Here is a 1,170-nt window from a genome sequence, read left to right on the forward strand (position 1 = left end):
ATTTTTTATTTTTTTTTTTTTAAAGAAGAGTTATTCAGGGGGATCTGATTCTGAAACTGAGGAATCCAATTAGAGTATGCTCTTCCTGTGACCCTCCAACCTTGGGGCACCTAGTGCAGCTTCAGGCTCCTTCCTGATCTGCCAGGCTATGAACACCATTTACATAAGAGTGGCTCCCATTTGTGGGAAAGAGCGAGCAAGGATGCATTTTCTACTCCTGGGTGTCAGCGCCTCTAACACTGAACATCACCCAAATGTCTACCCTCTTGTGACTCTCCTACACTCAAAGGCCGGGCAGCATGCCCCCTTCCCTCCCTGACTGCAGTGTGCATGAGACCCAGGAGCTCCAGACGGATACACGTGATTGCAAGACAGCCTGTACGTGTTCTCGATGATGCCCTCTTCACTGACATCCACAAAGATCTGCTGCCCACACACGGCACACATGCTGTCCGAGAGGTGTTTGGTAGGCATGCCTGACTCGCTGTAGAACTGGGAGAGAAGAGCACAAGGAAAAGACAGGAAATATGTGAGAACCAACCAAAGTGGGAAGCTACCACAGAGGTCTTAGGTCTTCTAGAGAGAAGGCAAAGCGGCAGGGGAGGTCAAAGAGCTAGAAAACATTTCTATACAGTAAATCGACCTCATCCTTGTTGGGTGAATGAGGAGAAAGGGACAGACCAGAGATGGGTCAGGAAGTCAAACCTAACAGGACCTGAAGACTGGGCTGGGTTAACATCAGGGACAAGGAGAATGTGAGGGAGAAGGGCTCAGGGTGGTGACCAGGAGCTATGTCAGGTAGGCCATGCTGTAGCCAGACTATGATGCTAGCAGACATGGACAACATCTCTAAGATTCAAAAGAGCAATATCCAGAGCATGGTGGTGATAAGGGTGTTCTCAGACACTTGTGGCTGCAGCAAAGGAGGTGCAATCCTTTTGGACAGCATTTGGCATAATATCTCATACTGTCACACACTTTAGCCATTAATTTCACTTCAAGGAATTTAAGGAAATAAAAACAAATGTCACCCTAACCAGTTTGGCTCAGTGGATAGAGCGTCGGCCTGCGGACTGAAGGGTCCCAGGTTCGATTCCGGTCAAGGGCATGTACCTTGGTTGCAGGCACATCCCCAGTGGGGGGTGTGCAGGAGGCAGCTGATCGATCTTT

At 49.1% G+C, this 1,170-nt stretch overlaps 1 protein-coding gene across 5 annotated transcripts in view; it reads right to left on the reverse strand.

Moving 5' to 3' along the window:
• Positions 1-1,170, reverse strand: part of RNF121 (ring finger protein 121) — a 74,252-nt gene that overhangs the window by 6,477 nt on the left and 66,605 nt on the right. For all 5 annotated transcript variants that reach the window (XR_001362290.1, XM_014540456.1, XM_005867128.2 and 2 more), the window contains one exon: positions 359-492. Coding sequence is in view for 4 of the 5 variants with exons in the window: in XM_014540456.1 (XP_014395942.1) it covers positions 359-492 (134 nt within the window). In the remaining variant the exon portion in view is untranslated. The remainder of the gene's footprint in view (positions 1-358; positions 493-1,170) is intronic.

Source organism: Myotis brandtii, unplaced genomic scaffold (genome assembly GCF_000412655.1).
Source record: "Myotis brandtii unplaced genomic scaffold, ASM41265v1 scaffold244, whole genome shotgun sequence".
Lineage (NCBI taxonomy): Eukaryota > Metazoa > Chordata > Mammalia > Chiroptera > Vespertilionidae > Myotis > Myotis brandtii.